The following is a 17633-nucleotide window of genomic DNA, read 5'->3' as shown; positions in this document are numbered from 1 at the left end:
ACATTCAGATGGAATGGGGAAGAAAAAAAAATATTTTATGAGAAAATGCGTTAGCCTCAGGAATATAACAGTGTGCCGTATGGCCTGTCATTTGGGTTTTCTTTTTGAATATTTATCTTGAATTTAGCCGGGAAAGAAAACGGTACATTTTAGCAAACGCTGCCCCTTGTGGCCATGGGAGGAGGTCCAGGATGTTCCAGACTTCTTGGAAAGCAGGCCAGCCAACCCCGTTGGGACTCTGGGGGGAGTACATGTACTGCAGATGTAATCTCTGACATCAGTAATCCCTTACTGTGTTATGTGTAAGCAGGTGTGTGTAATAAATACGTTTTCTCTCTCTTTTTTTTTTTTTCAAATATCGAGTGCTGCTGGTTTTTATTTTTCTCGACAGCGCGTTGGCATGGGGACGGTGGGTTGAACACGCGTGTGCGTTGTGTTCTGGGTCCATACCTTCAGTGTGTGTGCGCCTTGCCCTTTGTCCATCTCACCATTAAACAATTATGCTAAAGCAAGACATATTTAAATATATAAAAATAAAATGTATATAAAAAAACAGTAACATCATTTGAAGGTAGAGCATGGAAGAATCGGTGAGAGCAGAGTAATGATTAGCAGCTTTATGATTAATGACCCGTCACGTGGATTTACTGGGATATAACCAAATTTAACCTGGGGGGGGGGGGGGGACCTGTCTGCTGTGCCCTAAGTGATGTTGGTGTGTGTGTGTGTTTCCTCTGAAATAAACAGGAAAGATTCTCCAGCGTAGTGATGGGTGTGTGTGTGTTACAGAATTGCTACGGTACATTGCTAGCGTAGGGTGCTGCATGATGAGGCCTGTCAATCCAGCATTAAATCCACTCCAGGTTATCTGTCAAACAGGGCGACACTCCAAACAGACCAAAAGGTAATAAATGGGTATAACGCAGTCTTTATTTTAACATTATTTAACATCGTTAAAATCTCTCAACTAGAAAAAATATTCTTATTCCAAGATATACTTTTAGCTTTTTTTTTTTGCATGTTGACTTCCTATCAAAAAAAAAAAACATTAAAATTTACAAACAATGCTTTTCAAAATCTAAACATCAATGGCAGGGAAACATTAGCACTCATAAAACTTTTTGCATGATTTGAAAGACGCCATTTTGTCCCTATATTCATACAGAGCCCGGTCACCAATGGCAACCCAGGACACAAGCACAACTGGATACCAGCATAGTATAACATTCGGAAGTGGCTCAACTATTGCTACAGATGACATCATTTGAAAGATAAGCCCTGCATGTTTACATTTTACTCAGACAGGATATGACATGTTTAACCACGGTGAATCGCTGTACTGAGGTGTTGTTCTAAAACTGCCAAAGACGACACTTCACAGGTGGTCTAAACAGTCAGAGAGATGGAATGTTCATGATTTTTAAAAAAAGATTTAAAAAATTTGACAGTTTACTGCTCGTTTTCCCTGGAGGGACAGTTTTATGTTTGTAAACAGTACCTTTCTGCAAGATGTCTTTCTCTTTGTATATCTGTATTTCTGTTCTGTTAAAGGTGCTCATATTACAGCATTAAAGAAACTTCTTTTAAAAAAATTTTAATCACTGCACAGATGTAACTAAAAAAGGTATGTAACCCACTTTTGGACCTTGGATCATTAAATCTGATTCAAGCTGGGTTTTTTTTTATTATAAATATTAAATAATTGTGAAATACACAGTAATGGTGAGGTAAAGGGAAAGGCGTGTCACTCATGAGAAACTATTCCTGTTCAGTACAGAGGATTAAATAGGATAAGGAAAGACGGTGTGAGAAGTGGGTGTGGTCCTCATGCATGACTACAACGCTATCTGGCTTCAGCACATTACCAGCTTATCATGCACTGCCGTTCTTCACCAGTAGGGGGTGCTCATGCTGATAGAACCCTGTCAAGCCCTGAATCGCCTGCACGCAGACACAGAAGAAGAGAGAAATCAACCAGAGATTCAAATGTCCAATACATATAAAATAGTATACTATTTCAGGATAAAACCTGTTCATATTGTTCATTTAGCAGCACACTTGCTGAAATAAATCATATATGGGAGCTTCTAGAATATTCCACTGGTGTCTCTATGGTAGCACCATGGAGACAAGCATCACATGCTCATGTCAGAGTTGAGATGAAAGGCTGTTTGATTTTTTTTTCCTTCTTCAAACTAGAAAGACAATTGGCCGAACACAATGACATCATTACACCTTGCCGCCTTTAGACTAGTGCTACTGGAACACAGAAAAAAAAAAGTTTTATTTTAAATGTATAACAATTTTCATACATTTGGGCTTAGTATTAAAACACTGGACAAATTGACAGTACGCTTCCCAAATTGAAAGCCGTAAGAGAAAGACAAAATTCTTTCATTTTTTCCTCCCTTCAATCCAAGGGCTAGAAACCTTCCTACTCATGTTTTCTGCACAAAATACCATCAACATTTCCAAGGACGTGGTAAAAATAGACTCAACAATTGCACCCGCAACTCAAGCTGAAAAAGTCAATGAAACATGGCTGGATGTTGCCATTTTACGCCACATGGGGAAAAATCAATCAGATCTAAAATCAATGTTTGCAATAAATTTTCCACCACCTAGTGTCTACGGAGATTAACTATATGGATCCATTGCAGTGCGCTTAGCTGGAGTTTAAACCTCAGGTTTAAACCCCTTACACCACAGAACTTATTAACAACTGGAACAGAGAATCCTTATTTCACAGATTTTGATAGCTGGTCCAATTACAATGCAGTTCTGTGGTCTAGGGGTTTACACCTGAGCTTTAAACTCTGGCTAATCATGCTGCATATCACACTATATGATTTTGTGGAGGTGGAGTAAGCAGTGGAATCTCCACCTTCTAATCCACAGACCTGAGAACAAGCCAACGTGTTTCACTGCGTTTCTGTGCCAAAACACGTTTTACTGGTTTCACAATATAGCCATGTTGGGGTCGTTTTTGTATTACCTTTCTATAAAATGCTTTGAGTGCAATAAAAAGCACTACAGAAATACATGTATTATTATTATTATTATTATTATTATTATTATTATTATTATTATTATATTCACAATTATGATCACCTATCCTCATTTATAGTCATGGGGTGATTCAAATACCAGCTGAATAGTAGCTAATCTAATTCAACAGTACGTCATTTTATTATAACGGAATAAAAATAGGCCCAATTCCACAAAACTGAACAAAAACGCAAACTTTAATATGCACTGGTTATACCCACCAGGCAACACTGTAGCTGTCCACAGGCTGCAATTCATAGCTGACTGTGTCATCATTTAATCACTGAACTGATCGGTTTATCCACATTCCATGCAGATACATATCCCTTTGAAAACTCTGACACGTACAGGAAAAACTGACGTGCGCTCCTGAAAGTGGGGAAAAATAGGTTCCCACCAGACTTAGTCGGAAAGGCATCTAGGGTTGTTTTGTAAGAAAATGGAAAAGTATGGGAAGTACAGTACCTCTGCATTTTCGCTCCTCAACAGGACATCCCGTTCCGTCTCCTCTTCCTCCTCCTCCTCCTCCTCCTCCTCCAACGGGTCGTACGTATAGACAGGAACCAGCTGGTGACGCAATCGATCGATCCTGAAAATACAAATGTTGCTCCCGTTAAAGGCATTTAATTATTATGCAAAATTAGGATGCAATATGGTCTTAAGCACTATAAAAGGGATAGTTCACTTCCTGGTTTTTTTTTTTTTAAGAAAGATATGTCAGTTTAGAGCATGTTTAATTGGCCCAGATAGTTTTTTTTTTGTGCGTGATGAAGGTCATTTTACACATTCACAGAAGTTAACGATGACCTGCCGGCTGTACAATGGGTGGTCAAGGGCAACCGGGGGTTTGTGAGCTAAAGCTAGAAAATCTAGTATGTCACTAAAAAACACATTATTCTGCCTACTTCACACCGGAACATTTACCTTCTCTTCTTAGACATGTACAGCACCTAAAAGGGAGACATTCGTTTAGGCTTAAATATACAACAAAACTGTACAGTTAAATCTGGACGAATATTAATTCACTAAATTCAGTTCATGCCTCTTGTTTTTTGGTTCTTTCCTTTGTGCCACTTTTGCAAAGTAACTCACGACTCCACCGGTTTGATTTGTGTTCACATACACACTCACGCGCGCACGCGCACACACACACACATATCTCTCTTCTTGGACTATGGAGCAACTTCTCTGCCAGGTGAGTCTTTACTTAGCATAGGTTACGTCAGAGAGTAATGTTTCCGGTGTGAACTGGAATTGGTGTGTTCACGGCTATAAATAACTGTTGCAAAATGAGTATTGAGTACCTTATCGGACCTGTGTTTTGTAGTTGTTCCAATGACCTTCGGTATGCACATCTTGTACGTCGCTTTGGATAAATGAGTCAGCTAAATAAATGTAATGTAAGGTATACTGGCCTCTTGCAACCTACCCCAGCAGCAGAAACCCCAACGATGGCGATGAAGAAGATTGGCAGCAGCACATAGTGGATAATGCCATCTCCCTCTTCAGAGGAGGAGGTAGTGTTCATGTTGCAATGTCTTGATGAGTGTTGAGGGGTGTGTGCGCAGTCCAGCACCCCCACCCACCCCCCACAAGAATTCCTAACAGAAAAACGCTGCAGTCCAGTCTCCTCCGGTTTCTCTCCAGCTGTTCACACCTCATCCACAACAGTCACATGTCTCCTGAATGTCACTGTCCAGATGGACCAGAAAACAGACAGAAATCATAACTTAAGTCAGACATTATCTGGCCATTTCACGCTTATGGAACTGATTTGACGACGACACTGTACATTATGAAGTCCTGCAACAGTGCATAACTTGAGCGTTATTAGAAAAAGGGGAGAAGGTGGTAGATGTTGATACCATGAACTTGTGTCCAACTGCTCAGCACATAATAATCCCTCGTTTCACAAGCGTGGCCTGCAACCTGACCTTACGTGAACTCGCAAGACAAGTTGGGTTACTTGCTCCATTTGGAATTCAAACCCACGATCAACGTTTAACAGGAACGAGTGCGCAAACAAAGCAGGTATTTACATGGACTCACTGTAATGCAGCGAAAAAACGTTTAATGTAAACTATCGGTGATTAAACGAGCGGTAGTCAACCCCTGACGTTGCAAAGGTTCTCACGTTGTTGAACTTGTTGACTAATGCGCTGTATGGCCTAAAGCTGTATTGTGTAAAAAAAACGGTTTCGCCTTGACAGTAGCTATGGCTACGTATAACTTACTAAGTAAACAATCACGTGAATTCACCCATATTTTCCCAATCCGCATTCATGTTCCAGTTACCACAAAATTGCAGAGGCCCGATCTGTAAACTTTTTAACATTCAGTATTGACCCAAGTAGCCTACCTGCACACCTAAAAACGACTATCCCGGAAAACAGGAGGATGTCCAAAGACAGTTAACCATTTCCTCCGCTGAGGTACATCCCTGAAAAATAAATACAGACGTAGTTTGATTGACAACTGAGCGGATAAACTGAAAGGCGTGAATTAGTATAAATTGACCACACAGAGAGGCGCTATACGACTTTAAATCAACTAGGCCAAAGTTTCCCCAATCCCCGGGACTCAACCACGCGACCTCCATTGCAGGCCACTTTTCGTTCCGACCTAGACGCTCTATCTGATCGTTGCGTCCGCTTAAGCTCACCAGTGCACTGGGTCAGCAGCGATAGAAAACTTTGCTTAGGTCAAACAGCCAACGAGGCTCGAAACAAAAGCAGTGTGATCGACACGATCTCTTCCTAATAATTAAGCTTCCAAAATGAATATACTTTTCTATAATAAATCATTAGAAATGAAAACAACTAATGACAGACTTGCAATTTGTGACACACGTTGCTTTCAGATGGAAAATGATCCCTCAATAGACATAACGAATTATAGTTTGGGCGTAGCAAAAACCAGCAAGGGGTAGACCGGGGTCCTGTATTCAATCAACGTTTGACCTTAAAGTAACAATTAAATCAATAATTGTTTTTCTTTTTCCCTCTTCACAGAAGAGTTCAGCGATCACTAAAGCAAACTGAGTTCGTGAAGGAAAAAGTGTAACACTTCCGGTTACTTGGAGGTCAGCGTCGAGGAAAAAAATTCTAATTGAATACAGGTTTGGGAAACCGTGGCGTTCGCAAACATCCAATTTTGGAGATTTTTCCCACGTTTTTCTAGTTTATTGGATGCCAGGCTTTCATCCAAAATGCAGGGCTATATATCAAATACAGTGTTCTGTTGTGCTGGCATACACCCAGACCATTCTAATCTCATTTATTGATTTATGTATTTATAATATAAGTAAATCATTAGCAAAATTACCATCCATTGGATGTCTGTCTTCTGTGTGGAAAGATTAGGCTAATGCATGACAGTGATGTATTAAAAAATAATAATAATAATTTTGTCACACCTGAGCAAATGGTTATTTTGCTGGAAAGCAACAAAAGTCCGCAGGAAATGGGAAGGGCAACCGGCTTGAACTAGTGCGCAATGACAAGTAACATTTTAGGTGTGTAATGTGCATCCCAGTTTAACTGGCAGTTTTAATTTCCCACCCGAACACGGAGAGGGAGTCCAAAATATTGCAACTTTCTAATGTTGCTGCCTGTTCACTGCCGTTAAAAGTATAATCTGGCAGTGCTTCAGGAAGTTCCTCATGAGACATCACAAATGAGCAACACATTTATAGTAGTCTCTTGCAATCCAGTGGCCGCTTTTATTATTATTATTATTATAATTATTATTATGTTATTATTGTTGATGTTGTTGTTGTTGTACAAAAGCAGCAGAAGTGCCGTTACAACATAAATTCTGATTTATTAGATGGTTGAGAGAGACGTTTGCTGAAGACACATTTGAATTTTATTCTGAAGTGCAGTGTCTTGCTCTCCGTAGGCCTACCAACGAGTCTTAAAATCAAAATAGAGCTTGTCATAAATCAAAACTGTGCCTCTAATATGGCAAACGTAGCAGGTTTATTTGAGCTCCTTTACCTGTCTCCGATCACATGTTTGAGCACGCCCTCTAAAAGCTCTGCGAGGCATTATGTTTACTCACACCCTGAGATTTCTCCCAGCTGTGCAGGAAACAGGGCGTTGGCATACCTTCCACAGTACTCGGTGTTCGGGGGCAGTAACGTTACATAACCGTGTTGTGAAAAAGGCAGTCCGTAGAGCTTAGAGCTAAAGATGGGGGGAGGTGCGAGTTTCAGGGAAGCTTCCGCTGTAATTTATCTGAGAGTCGCGCGCGGTACAGGCCGTCTCCAACCGCTGGAAGCCGCCCCCTCCATCAACGTCCTCGTAGCATTACAGCAAAATTATTGTTCTCAGTGGAAAGAGATCGCCGCCTGTTGCCTGTGAGAGCTTAGGCGGAGAATAATGATGCGCGGAGCTTAATATTTATCTGCTACAGCGGGATCTGCATGCCAGACGGTGCGCAGGAATATCCCCTTTTGTGTCCGCGTGCATCTGCTCTTATTAGGATTTATCAGACAAAGGTCGAAAGGGTCAAACAATTCCCCTGCGGCGATGTCACCCCGGTGCCAGTAATCCACGGGGAACGGCAGGAATTCCGTGAGCTCGTACTGCAGAGGCCCCCCCCTGATTCAGTCCGTTACAACTCACAGCAGCGTCGGCAGGACCGCTGGAGCATCTTTTACCGTCGAGTACGCGCGCGGAGAGACACGGCTACCCGTAAGGCAGCCACGCTTAGCAGAGCAGCGGTTCTGAGAACAGGGAAAAGGAGGCAATAACGACATTTTGTGTTGTCTGCGTCAGTTCTGCCATGGCAGAGAACTGAGAAAACACATGCCCTCAAGAAACCGCAAAATGTTTCTGTTGAAAGATTAATGGGTGCAAAATGGGTGTGCGCGTGCGTCCTTGTGTGTGGTTGTGTATTTGTGATTGATTCTGTTTTTTGTGTAGAGCATACATTATTATTACGTTTGTATGTGTGTGTTGCGCGCGTATGCATGAAGTGTGTATGTATTTTGTGTGCCAGTGTGTGCGCGCCTGTGTGTGTTTGTTTTGCGGTGGAAAGGGTCTTGCCCTGTGTGTCATATGACTGTATCTGAGCTGCTTCCAGATTTCCTGTCTGGAATAATAGTGACACAGTTTGCTCAGTCGTTACAATGGCACACTGTATATTACAAACATTCTGCCCTGCATGTCTTTGTATTTACACTAGTCTGTGTTCGTAAGTCCAACTAGCCATTATCATGAAGTTGTGTACATACGTTTATGGTACAAATGGAATACATTATGTCCTATTTCATGCAAGGAATACTTAAAAAAACAAATACATATTTCCTTTTAAAATACATTGTATGTTGATAATAGTAAAAAAAAAAAAATGAAGTTAATCAATATATTTTCCAAAAAATGTATTTTGTTTTTACATGATTTTCCTTAATTCCACACGTATGTGAGATGGCATATGTTAATATGTGTTTGAGTAGAATAGAATAGAATAGAACTAGATTTTTTTCCAGGGGGAAGTTGAGGAGAAGTTTGTATATTTTGTCGCAATAGGCCTCGTTGGCAAATACGGTCGCAGACTGCAAACTGGGACAGTCAGCCTTTCTGCAGAGGCCTAGTTCGGGTAATGAAGGCAGGCTGGTTTTCCGCGGATGTTCCGCAGTGCTGTGTGTGTGTGTGTGCTGAAGGTCATAAGGCTGCCTGGGCTGGTCGGGGAGGGGGGGGAGGGGGGGGGTTGGATTTTTCTTGCAGTTTCCAGGAATCTTCGTTCCAGGAACAGGGCGACTCAGTCTGAGGGCGCTAGCCCTCCCCTCGGCGCTTGCGGAAGCTCGACAAACACGCAAGCATCGAAGCCCACAGGCGGTTCTCCTCCGAAACCCCCCCCCCACCCCACCCCACCCCCCGTCCGCCTGCCCCCCCGCCCCACACCCCCACCCACTCCTCTGTCCCACTCCACTTAGTTTGCTTTTATGGGCTGAACCTGGGTTCTTAGCAGACCCCTGTATTTCCCCTAACTGTGCGCAAGATGAGCAGGATATGACATCAGCTTGTCGCTTTCACAGCTATTTGCTTGGAAAGGAGGTTAAAAAGTTTACCAAAAAAAAAAAAATTATTAAAAAAAGTTTACCTGGAGGTCCTTTTCCAGTGATGATTTAGGGCCTCTTCTCAATGGTGTAAAAGGGGACTTTGGATCCTCAGAGGTCCAAAGTCTGCCGTTACACCATTAAGGAGAGGCTCTAATAACAGCAATGAAAGCCAGGGACATCATAACCGGAATACTCCAGATTATCCCTGCCATCCTCTGCCAGGCTTAACGCTGACCGAACCAAGACTGGGACTTTCAGATCAATATCCGGTGTGGAAAATCTCTTAACACTCGCAGATAGTCATGGGAAGTTACATTGTGCAGGACTCACTGAACGGTCATCAAATGATTCATTGCAGTACATTATAAGAAAACCGTCAGGCTGCACATGTGACTGAAGTATTCACAGGAGGCAAACAGATGCAGTGACTTTCGCTTAAACAGACATCAGACAGACACTTGTATCTCAGTGGGGCAAAGGAACATTAGATGCGTAGTTAGAAGTGTGTGTCTCGAGTGCCCGAGGGATCCTGACCTAAAATGATATTAGCTCCAAAGTTTAAAAAGATTACCCCCCTCATGCGGATGACATGGTCTACTCGTGCTGTTACATGTGGGCCAGCCAAATTCTCCACACTCTGTCTCGTTTCCTGGATTCCAGCTTTCGTCCCTGTGCTGCAGTGAGTTTCTCTGACGTCGCCCGTCCTCCTCGGCCCAATTAAAAGGGTCCTATAAAAGGGTCCCCTGTCACATGTAAAAGCTGAGAGCTGCTTGTTTCCTATTGGACGGCTTATGTTGCCACGTCCCTAGCCTTAAATGTGAAATAGCCTCAGCGTTCTGAAATCAGGGCTGTGACGCTGCACTTCGGCATTCTGTCTGGGAGAGCGACATCCGCGCGGAGGTCCGTTTTCATTGGCCCGTTCTGAACGCCTCAGAAGTCTGAAAATTAATCTGAACACAAATGTTTTTATCTGGGTGTGGGGAGGGGAGGGAGGTGTCCGCAAACTGTATTGTCAAGAGGGACCCAAGTGTTTATCGTTTCTCTCCGATGTTAGAAATCAATTAAAGTACATTTCTATTTGTTATATAAAGCTATGTCTTTCCATTAGCCAGGTAGTTGGGTCAGCCTTTTTTGAGATGAACTTGACTGTTTTCCAAAAACTATAACAAAAAAAAAAAAAAACTTTATTTTTTTTTTTTTGAAAGCCTTTGCAAACCCAGTCGTACGTCGGAAATGTAGTTCACCAGTGCGCAGGCTGTGTCCTCCCTGACCTCGGCTTCCAGGAAACTCTACCGACTGCTTATCCACCATTCCAGGAAAATTGTTCATTTTGGTGTTTTTTTTTTTGTTGTTTTTTTTCTTTCTCCCCAGAGGTACAAAGCAACTCGCCTGATTTATTTAATTGCTCTCTCAGGGAGCAAATCTTGGGAGCATTCTGTTTTATTTTCTCCTGTTTGTCAGAAAAGGCGAATACATAACATCACACACTTGTGAACAGTTTTCAATGGATGTAATATATTATACTGAAATGAATCACAGACATTTATAGAGCTGAGTGCATCAGAGGCTTCTGTACTATATGGCTACAGGAACTACATGAACATTCACTTAATTTGATAATGCTTATTCCTTCGAAGAATGACTATTTATTGTTGGCGATTAATATCATTGCACTTCCTCTCTCTTTTTCTTCTTATTGTTATCATAATAATTATTATTATTCTGAGATAATTTCATTTAAAATGCACATGACATTATTAGGTACTAGAGGTGGTAAAATAATTGGTGTCGTAGGCAAATATTTAAGTGCTATGTTCAAGTGGGATTTAAGCTTGATCTTCAACTACTTTTCTATTCATTTTTCTGTAATATTCTGGGTATCTTACCTTGATGGTCTTTTCACTCTGGATAATAGTGGATCAAATTAAGATGTAAAGAATTATGACTACCACTATCACCTACATTTAAAACAGGAAGAAAAAAAAATCAGACCACCTAAAATCAGGTGTTAAGAAGAGTCACTTAAAAAAATATTCCACACACTGCTTCTTTCAAATTTATTCTTACATTTATTCAAATGTAACAATCCAAAATATTTCACTTGTGGCTTTTTGGACAATTTAGTATTCCTTACAAAGCAGCAGTGACTTGTCCTCATTAATGCAGATGCCCAATAATCAAACGAACGCTTTGCTTTGCTTATAAATTTGTCCTTTGGATATTTGGGTTCTATCCAAAAATCCTGCTTTTTGGTCAATTCATATTTTTTATAATAGGATGTGGGCAGCCATTGATTTTTGAGTACAAGTAGTACAATGGCAATGCATTATGCTTTACAGTCACATCGTATAAATGAATCAAAGTGCACCATATTAGAAAAAAAATGACAGGTGATACAAAGGGTTTCAATAAAGGGTTTCTTCACTCAACATGAAGAACGAGTCTTTTTCATGTCCTTGTTATCTCGCAGTCTCAGAAGCAATCTGACGGTCCGCCGCCCACAGGAACAGGAAGTAAGACCCGACTGACGGACACGCTCGGAGGACAGCAGGGGACCGCGGAGACCACGTGAATGGCGCGGCTGCCCGCAAGGTTCACCGGCGAGCCGAATGAAGCGGTCCTCGACTGCGATAAAAGGGGACGCCTCTGCGGGCAGCCGATCCCCCAGAATGCAGCAGCGTCCGTTCTACAGTAAGAAGGGGTATTCCTGCAGGAAGGCCTTTAGTCGCCCCGGCAACGGCAGGTCCCGGTGGGCTTGGGAGTGGCGGTTGATGGCGATGCGGCAGAGGTGCTGCAGGCTGGGGGCCGCCCTGCGCAGGGGCCGGACCAGCCTGAGCTGGAGGGAGCGTTCGGGGCCCTCCTCCGCGGCGGGTTTGGGGCCCTCCTCCGCGGCTGGTTTGGGGGCCTCCTCCGCGGCTGGTTTGGGGGCCTCCCCCGCGGCGGGTTTGGGCGCGCCTTGGGCGGGGCGGCTGCAGGTGAGGGCGTAGTGCTCCACCAGCTCCACGGCACCCCCGAACCTGCGCAGGCGCGGCCGGGCCATGGCCAGCGAGTCGAACCCGAAGGTCCCGCCGCTGGACTCGATGCGCAGGTGGGTGGGGCCCAGGCTGGTCCGGACCGACAGCGTGAGCAGGTAGCCCGGGTTCGAGCTGTCCCGCAGCAGGAAGGTGCCCTCCTCAGCCCCACTCAGGAGCTGCTTGGCCTCTGTGGCGGTGATGGGGCCCCAGTACCAGCCTGCAACGCGAGGGGAGGAGAGGGGAGGGGAGGGGGGGAAAGCGTTGTTAGCCAAATTACCCACGCGCAGTCCAGCAGAGTCCTCCCAATAGCGCTATGAACAACAAGCGCGTCGGAACAAAAAACCCTACAAAATTAAATAGAACTACCCTGCGGCTCTTCAGTGTAACATAGGACTAAGCCAGACTGCGACTGCTTCCAACCACAACTTGATCCGTTTGTTTAAGGTAGCTAGTTAACTGCCGGTTTGACGTTAGTTTGCCTTACCGCTATTTATCCAGGAGTTCTGCTCGAATAAAAAGTCTACAGACCGAGACATTTTCCAGCCTGAGTTCGCTCGGGTATTAGGCAATGCAACGTCCTGCACACTTTAATTATATTTAAATTATATTCTCTGTCTAGAATGGAAAATCAAGTTCTACAAACATATTCAAATGAGATTTTTCCTTGTGCACAATAGAATGTATTATTTTTTCAATACTGTTATACTCAAAATCTCAATAGACACATCCAGGCATAAATAGGTGATTATATTGATTATACGTTTGACCAACACTGATTGATTTCCATTTGACCTCATGTTGAATTGAACAAGAGCTTTTAAATTAATTAGAAAATAATCATTCCTTTAATGTATCATGGACAAATGAAGCTAGATCGTTTTGCAGCCAGACTGAGCCTTTGAAGGCCCGGACTTGCTTAAATATGCATTAAAAATATTGAATCCTTATAAATTAAACACTGACCTAAAACTTTTCATTACGGGTGACACAATCACAAATACACTTGTCACATTACATTTTATTACCTCCGATTAACATTTAGAGCGACTTACAACACAAAGTACAGAGCTGCAGAACTGGCTCACTGACACCGTTAGCGACTGACATTCTGAGGCAGTGCCGACAGACAGACGGAGAGCACTGACCGGACTCCTGGAGGTGGGCCAGCGCCCTCTCCACTTGCGGCGCATCCTCCGCGGACCCCGCCCTCGGCCGGTCCGGACCCTGGTCCTTGAGCCGGACGGGGGCGAGGGATTTCCCCGGGACGAGGTTGGGAAGGATCATGGGGACGCCCGAGGCCCCCGGCGTGCTCCGTCTGGAGCTGGCGGGCGCCCGTCCCCAAACCTGCAGCGCCGGAGTCTCTGAGTCACTTTCCGGTGTTTGTGAGACACACTGCATATGCCCCATCCAAAGTCTGCAAAACACACCTCCATTTTAAAATGATGTTCCATCCAAAGTCTGCAAAACACACCTCCATTTTAAAATGATGTTTTTGCCCCGGGCCCCTGAGCCCCCCCCCACCCCCACCCACACACACACACGCACACACACACACACACACACACACACACACACACACACACGAGCTCAGGGGTTCTCAATCTCGCTCCTGGGGCCCCCCTGTAGCATGCCAGTTTTCATTCCCAGAATGTTAAAAAGCTGTTTTTGTTGTTTTTTTTAATTAGGTGCTTTTCATGTTTAGAGGGATTATTTTTACCCTCTTAAGCCATGTTATGTCAGAAATAGCTATGCATGCCATAAAGAATAAAATTCCCATGCTTCTTATTGTTCTTACAGTTTTATGTTGTCATAAATAGAGGTAGAACTTCAAATTAAAGACTAAGGTGAATCAATAGACTCCTAATTGCAAGTGTGAACACCAGGCCACTAAAACTAACCATCTGGAAGATAATGAAGTATTCAAAGACAAAGCAATTGATAATGAGTCAAACTGCATTGTGTAAATAATTTGAAGCAAAAAATATGAAAGAAATGAAACACATGTTCAACAAACTAATTAGGAGTCTATTTATCTACCTCTGTCTTTCATGCGGTCGGAAAAAAAGTTACCTCTTTTTATGTAATTGTTTGCAATGTAGGTCAATAAACACAAGCAAAGTAGCAAAGTATCGACATGGGAATTATACTCTTCGTAGCACGCAAAAGCTATTTCACACATAATGTGGTTTAAGAGGGCAAATAATCCCTCCAAACATGAAAAGCACCTAATTAATAAAAATTAGCAGCCTGCTAACAATTATGGGATTATGATTGTGGCGGGAAGGAAGACACAGGAGAGGCCCCAGACTGAGTTTTGGAAACCCTGCATTAGCCAATATGGTGCCGTGTGATTCACACTCTTAATCTCTTTCAGGGTCACAGATATCTTAAATATGTGGAGGGAAAATTTGTCATTAACATCTAAAGGAAAGTGGATTTACAGATAATGTAACAAATTACACCATATTCTTTGGTTGAACACGAGATATACACAGGTTAACAAAAATATTCACATTTGCAAGAAAAAGCCTACATGCAATTTTCAGCTTTAAACTGACCAGAACTGACCACAAAGCAATAAGTTAATGATAACAGTGATGGCTATTGAAAATGTGTGTGTCTGCGTGTGAGTGGCAAAGTTCACAAAGCCCTTCTCAAAACGGCCATCACATTACATCTGACTGCAAACATCCAGAAATGACATGTAAAATTATTTCATATTAGACCCTCATCTTCATATCCAACTCAATCTTTTTAAGTGTGTCTGTTCTACCATGAGGCATGCAGAAAACAGAGCATAGTGTTATTTTCTTTACAGTGGCCAACTTTTTATTGGTTTTTTTAATCTGAAAAAATGTAGAATATTTTGGCCAAAATATGAAGACTAAGAAGTTAATTCCAAACTATTATATCGTGTATATATATTTGAAAATGGAAAACAATAAGAAACCATTACGTGTTTTATGTATATACAGAAAAGAAAATACACAGATGGGTAGTGAATTTAGAAAACACTCGTGGTTCGACTGTGAACAAATCAACTAATCAGAATGAGCTAAAGGAGGAAATATTTTACCACAATTATTTACTTTGATCCAACAACAAAGGCAACTGGCTGAAAAATCCACTGTGCATTTTTACCGACGGACTGTTCCGCGCGCGCCCTGGGTGCGTTCATTCCAATATCACTGCGCAACTTCGTGCATGGGCGTAGATTGGAAGTAAAAGAATGAAGCTATCGTCCATTGAAAACCCATTGGCGAGTAAACCTGCTCGAATTCGTTACTTAAATATTGACTGATATGTGGTTGACCAAACTCACATCTGATTGTCACCTTTACATTCCTACCTCCGATGCCCTGTTCTGTAGAATTTGTATTTTTTTTATTTTAGAATTTTTAAAAAATTGCTTTTTAAATTTGCTTTCGGTGTGTCGGCTATTCAGCCTACGACGCGGACCGAGAAGTGGTTAATTAACTCGCATTTACTTTAAATTGTACCTAGGTACAATTTTTCCAACACCAGAACAATTAGCTCGATATTTAGAGGGAGTCTCATATGTGGCAAAGAGCACGTAATCTGAAGTCAGTCGGGGATCTGACTGAAATAATTTATTTCAAAAGAAAGAGGATAAAGAGCAAGTTTTCTTGAAGGGAAGTCCCAATTTCACTATAAGATCTTACAAGTTGAGATACCACATTCACTTTTAAATTTGTAAGCAAAAAGTAGGCCCATACAACAAAAGATTTCGCACGCATTCGTGTTGCACACTAACTGCAATGCATTAACTTCAATTCAATTATGTCAAAAATAAGACTCGTTTACTCAGCTGGCAAATATTTTGAAATGCAGTTTTCTTAACGTGACAGATAGCTAATAAACAAGTAAATTATACACAATGAAAATCCTTGTTTAAAACTGTTGGTCCACGTTTTACTTGATTTGACTTGCGCAATCAAATGCGAGACCCTACGTGACATTTATTTATATATAATTGCCTATTGTTAAATTCCGTTAATCAGATGACCGCACTGGCGTTGGAAATAGGACATGCGTGTTACTAATAGTCTGATATAAGACAATTGTTCATTGTACTGTATGCGTTACAGAGGATATCACATTTAAAGAATAGCTGACAATATCTCACCTCTTTCTCCTCGCAGCCGGGGTAGTGGTTTGCTGAGGTGTCCGAAAAGATTAGGATTGTCGATGTAACAGAAAATTCTTTGTTTCTGTCCTATTTCGTGCTTACATCTTCAGATCTGTACACAGCTAGGTGCACCCCATCTAAATAATAGGCTACAGCCTAAAGGCGAAATTGAACAAATAAGTCACACAAAATTTGTCGTGAGAGCAAACGACCGAGTCGTTTTGGTTGCTACGAACAGAGTCGAAGGATTGCCACCAGAACTGGGCATTCATACATTTCTAATATAAAACGTATAGCACGGAACTAAGAGGTACGGGTCGTATATCTAATCTGGCTCATAGCTGCGGAAGCAATTATTCACGGCTAACTAGCTAGCCATTACAAAGAGGCACATTTTCCTGTAAGCAAAAGTAACTCTTCTGGGTCACATATTTCTTCTGTAAAGAAAATGACTAAGTTCACGCATGTATCCAGCGTAAAAATTAATTGTGTCTTAAATTCTGGTCTGACCATTCCTATTGGCCCAGTTCGCCTATCTCCTAACTGGACACGTTTTCCCCGTGAAAGCAGCGCACCTCTTTCCAGGAACATTCTCAGAAAGCCTAGTCACGTGGGATTGTCTTTGTTCTGGCGCAGGTCCACCAATCCACGGGCCAGACGATGAGGTCACCAAGTGCATCTTTTTCGCTCCCGGTTGAATACAGTCGGTCTACTTCTTTAAGCGCAAGTTAACGTTCTGTCTCTGACTTTTCTTAATGTGCAGCTTCTTCAGTATAAAGTGTTTTACCACACACCCACACCAAGAACGGCGTAATTGTTTGTTTGCTAGGCAACTAGTGGCATTTTAAACCACCAATACGTAAATGTAACAAGCCAGAAATTCATTGTCGTTGCTTGTGAGCGAGACCCTTGTTTCTGTGGGAGGCAAGAACAATACATTGCCTCGTGAGGATGCTGAAAAATGTTTTAAATCATGGTATAATTAATATAGCCTGGACTACTGCCTCATTCAAAAGTGCGTGCGTTGGGGATGGTGAAATATCGCCACATCCTTTTGCAAATACAACAATGAAAAATTGATCTAAGTCTTGCCTGAACACTGTCTGGCCTTCTCACTCTTTGTGACTCACTGTCGCACGTCAACACGTCTCGTGAACACTAGTCGTGGGAACATGCGCAGTTCGGTCGTGCAAGCTTGCTAAATATATGGTATAATGGAAATCTGCTGACCTTTTATTCAGAAACCATTTCATCGAGTGCTTTGTCCGGATCTAGCCGGTGCGTATTTAAGTGCTCACTGAGTGTAACGGTGCATGCTACCATTTGCCACATCGTTAAACCATTCTCTCAATTA

General features: G+C 42.4%; 2 protein-coding genes across 7 annotated transcripts; both read right to left on the bottom strand.

The window, feature by feature from the left end:
- Positions 1–908: 908 nt before the first annotated feature.
- Positions 909–6133, bottom strand: LOC135238538 (small integral membrane protein 29-like). Of its 5 annotated transcripts, none has more exons than XM_064306541.1 (6): positions 5711–6122; positions 5408–5488; positions 4478–4740; positions 3973–3998; positions 3514–3637; positions 909–1941 (listed from the first exon to the last, which is right to left on the bottom strand). In XM_064306541.1, exons 3-6 carry the CDS (start codon positions 4574–4576, stop codon positions 1873–1875), a joined length of 318 nt encoding a protein of 105 aa, XP_064162611.1. In that variant the 5' UTR covers positions 4577–4740; positions 5408–5488; positions 5711–6122; the 3' UTR covers positions 909–1872. The 5 variants fall into 5 exon arrangements, with proteins under 5 accessions (XP_064162611.1, XP_064162612.1, XP_064162615.1 ...); XM_064306542.1 differs by having other exon boundaries at positions 5416–5488; XM_064306545.1 differs by lacking the exon at positions 3973–3998 and having other exon boundaries at positions 5711–6133.
- Positions 6134–11157: 5024 nt separating this feature from the next.
- On the bottom strand, positions 11158–17393 carry LOC135237335 (suppressor of cytokine signaling 2-like). 2 transcript variants are annotated; one of them, XM_064304413.1, is made up of 4 exons: positions 16855–17393; positions 16277–16435; positions 13275–13543; positions 11158–12346 (listed from the first exon to the last, which is right to left on the bottom strand). In XM_064304413.1, the coding sequence occupies exons 3-4, from the start codon at positions 13534–13536 to the stop codon at positions 11802–11804; spliced, it is 807 nt and encodes a 268-aa protein (XP_064160483.1). In that variant the 5' UTR covers positions 13537–13543; positions 16277–16435; positions 16855–17393; the 3' UTR covers positions 11158–11801. The 2 variants fall into 2 exon arrangements, with proteins under 2 accessions (XP_064160483.1, XP_064160484.1); XM_064304414.1 differs by lacking the exons at positions 16277–16435; positions 16855–17393 and adding an exon at positions 15271–16263.
- Between the last annotated feature and the right edge of the window lie 240 nt (positions 17394–17633).

Source organism: Anguilla rostrata, chromosome 13 (assembly GCF_018555375.3).
Source record: "Anguilla rostrata isolate EN2019 chromosome 13, ASM1855537v3, whole genome shotgun sequence".
NCBI lineage: Eukaryota > Metazoa > Chordata > Actinopteri > Anguilliformes > Anguillidae > Anguilla > Anguilla rostrata.
Note: the sequence above shows the minus strand (reverse complement) of the source record. Positions and strands in the feature narration are given on the sequence as shown.

What these genes read in the sequence shown, in the direction of transcription:
- LOC135238538 (XM_064306541.1), bottom strand. Translation starts at nt 4,576, where the DNA reads ATGAACACTACCTCCTCCTCTGAAGAGGGAGATGGCATTATCCACTAT. An exon ending in TACATGTCTAAGAAGAGAAG is followed by an intron (nt 3,638 to 3,972) that starts GTAAATGTTCCG and finishes TTGTATTTTCAG; the next exon opens with GATCGATCGATTGCGTCACC. An exon ending in TGAGGAGCGAAAATGCAGAG is followed by an intron (nt 1,942 to 3,513) that starts GTACTGTACTTC and finishes GTCTGCGTGCAG; the next exon opens with GCGATTCAGGGCTTGACAGG.
- LOC135237335 (XM_064304413.1), bottom strand. Translation starts at nt 13,536, where the DNA reads ATGGGGCATATGCAGTGTGTCTCACAAACACCGGAAAGTGACTCAGAG. An exon ending in GGCCCACCTCCAGGAGTCCG is followed by an intron (nt 12,347 to 13,274) that starts GTCAGTGCTCTC and finishes CTCGCGTTGCAG; the next exon opens with GCTGGTACTGGGGCCCCATC.